Here is a 1,012-nt window from a genome sequence, read left to right on the forward strand (position 1 = left end):
CTACCTGTCCATGAGTCTACCTGTCCATGAGTCTACCTGTCCATGAGTCTACCTGTCCATGAGTCTGGCGTACCTGTCCATGAGTCTACCTGTCGATGAGTCTACCTGTCCATGAGTCTACCTGTCGATGAAGCCGTTGTTGTGGGAGGAGTCGGGCCGGCTGACGCCCAAACACACGATGTCTTTGACGCTGATCTGCATGCAGGGATCAGCTGATCGGTCCGACTCGTAGAACAGCAGAGACCGATCCACGGAGCACCAGAACTTCTGGAAGTCTGCCAACAGGACCAGGACCAAGACCAGGACCAGGACACACGTAGGTTTCATTAGACATTTTGATCTTATCCTGACACTCGGCTGCTGTTATTAGTGACACAGACGCCCGAAAAATACAGTAATACATAAAAAATACCACTTCCAGCATCTTCTCTATTGTTTAAGAGATTCCTTCTCTTCTTCTTCTCTCCTCTGTCCTACAACCTGGTTCCTCCTATAGTTACTTTGTTCTTTGGTTTTGTCTCCCTGCCTGTCTCCCTGCCTGTCTGTCTCCCTGCCTGTCTGTCTGTCCTCCCACCTTCTCTTGTCTTCCTGCCCAGCGTCCCTCTGTGGGCGGAGCCTGACTTGTAGATGAAGCCGGAGTGGAGGACGGGCTGCATGATCTCATCGTACACGCCGGGGTCTGACAGGACAACCACAACATATTAAATATATTAAATATATATATACAGTATACAGTACAGTACACACTGGGTATTATACAACTACATATTATACTAAAGTATAATCTAGAGTACAGTAAAGTAAAGTAAAGTAAAGTATAGCAGAGGACAGTAGAGGACAGCAGAGGACAGTAGAGTATAGTAGAGTACAGTAGAGTATAGTAGAGGACAGTAGAGGACAGTAGAGTATAGTAGAGGACAGTAGAGTATATTACAGTATAGTAGAGTATAGTAGAGGACAGTAGAGTATAGTAGAGGACAGTAGAGTATAGTAGAGTATAGTAGAGGACAGT

The 1,012-nt window shown here is 46.0% G+C and overlaps 1 protein-coding gene across 1 annotated transcript; it reads right to left on the minus strand.

The window, feature by feature from the left end:
- Positions 1–121: 121 nt before the first annotated feature.
- Positions 122–682, minus strand: LOC117941146 (arf-GAP with Rho-GAP domain, ANK repeat and PH domain-containing protein 1-like; the record flags this gene model as incomplete). The annotated part of the gene is made up of 2 exons (XM_034866232.1): positions 575–682; positions 122–275 (listed from the first exon to the last, which is right to left on the minus strand). Coding segments are annotated over exons 1-2 (236 nt in total), but the record flags the coding sequence as incomplete, so codon positions are not given.
- Between the last annotated feature and the right edge of the window lie 330 nt (positions 683–1,012).

Source organism: Etheostoma cragini, unplaced genomic scaffold (genome assembly GCF_013103735.1).
Source record: "Etheostoma cragini isolate CJK2018 unplaced genomic scaffold, CSU_Ecrag_1.0 ScbMSFa_4469, whole genome shotgun sequence".
In the NCBI taxonomy this organism is placed as follows: Eukaryota; Metazoa; Chordata; class Actinopteri; order Perciformes; family Percidae; genus Etheostoma; species Etheostoma cragini.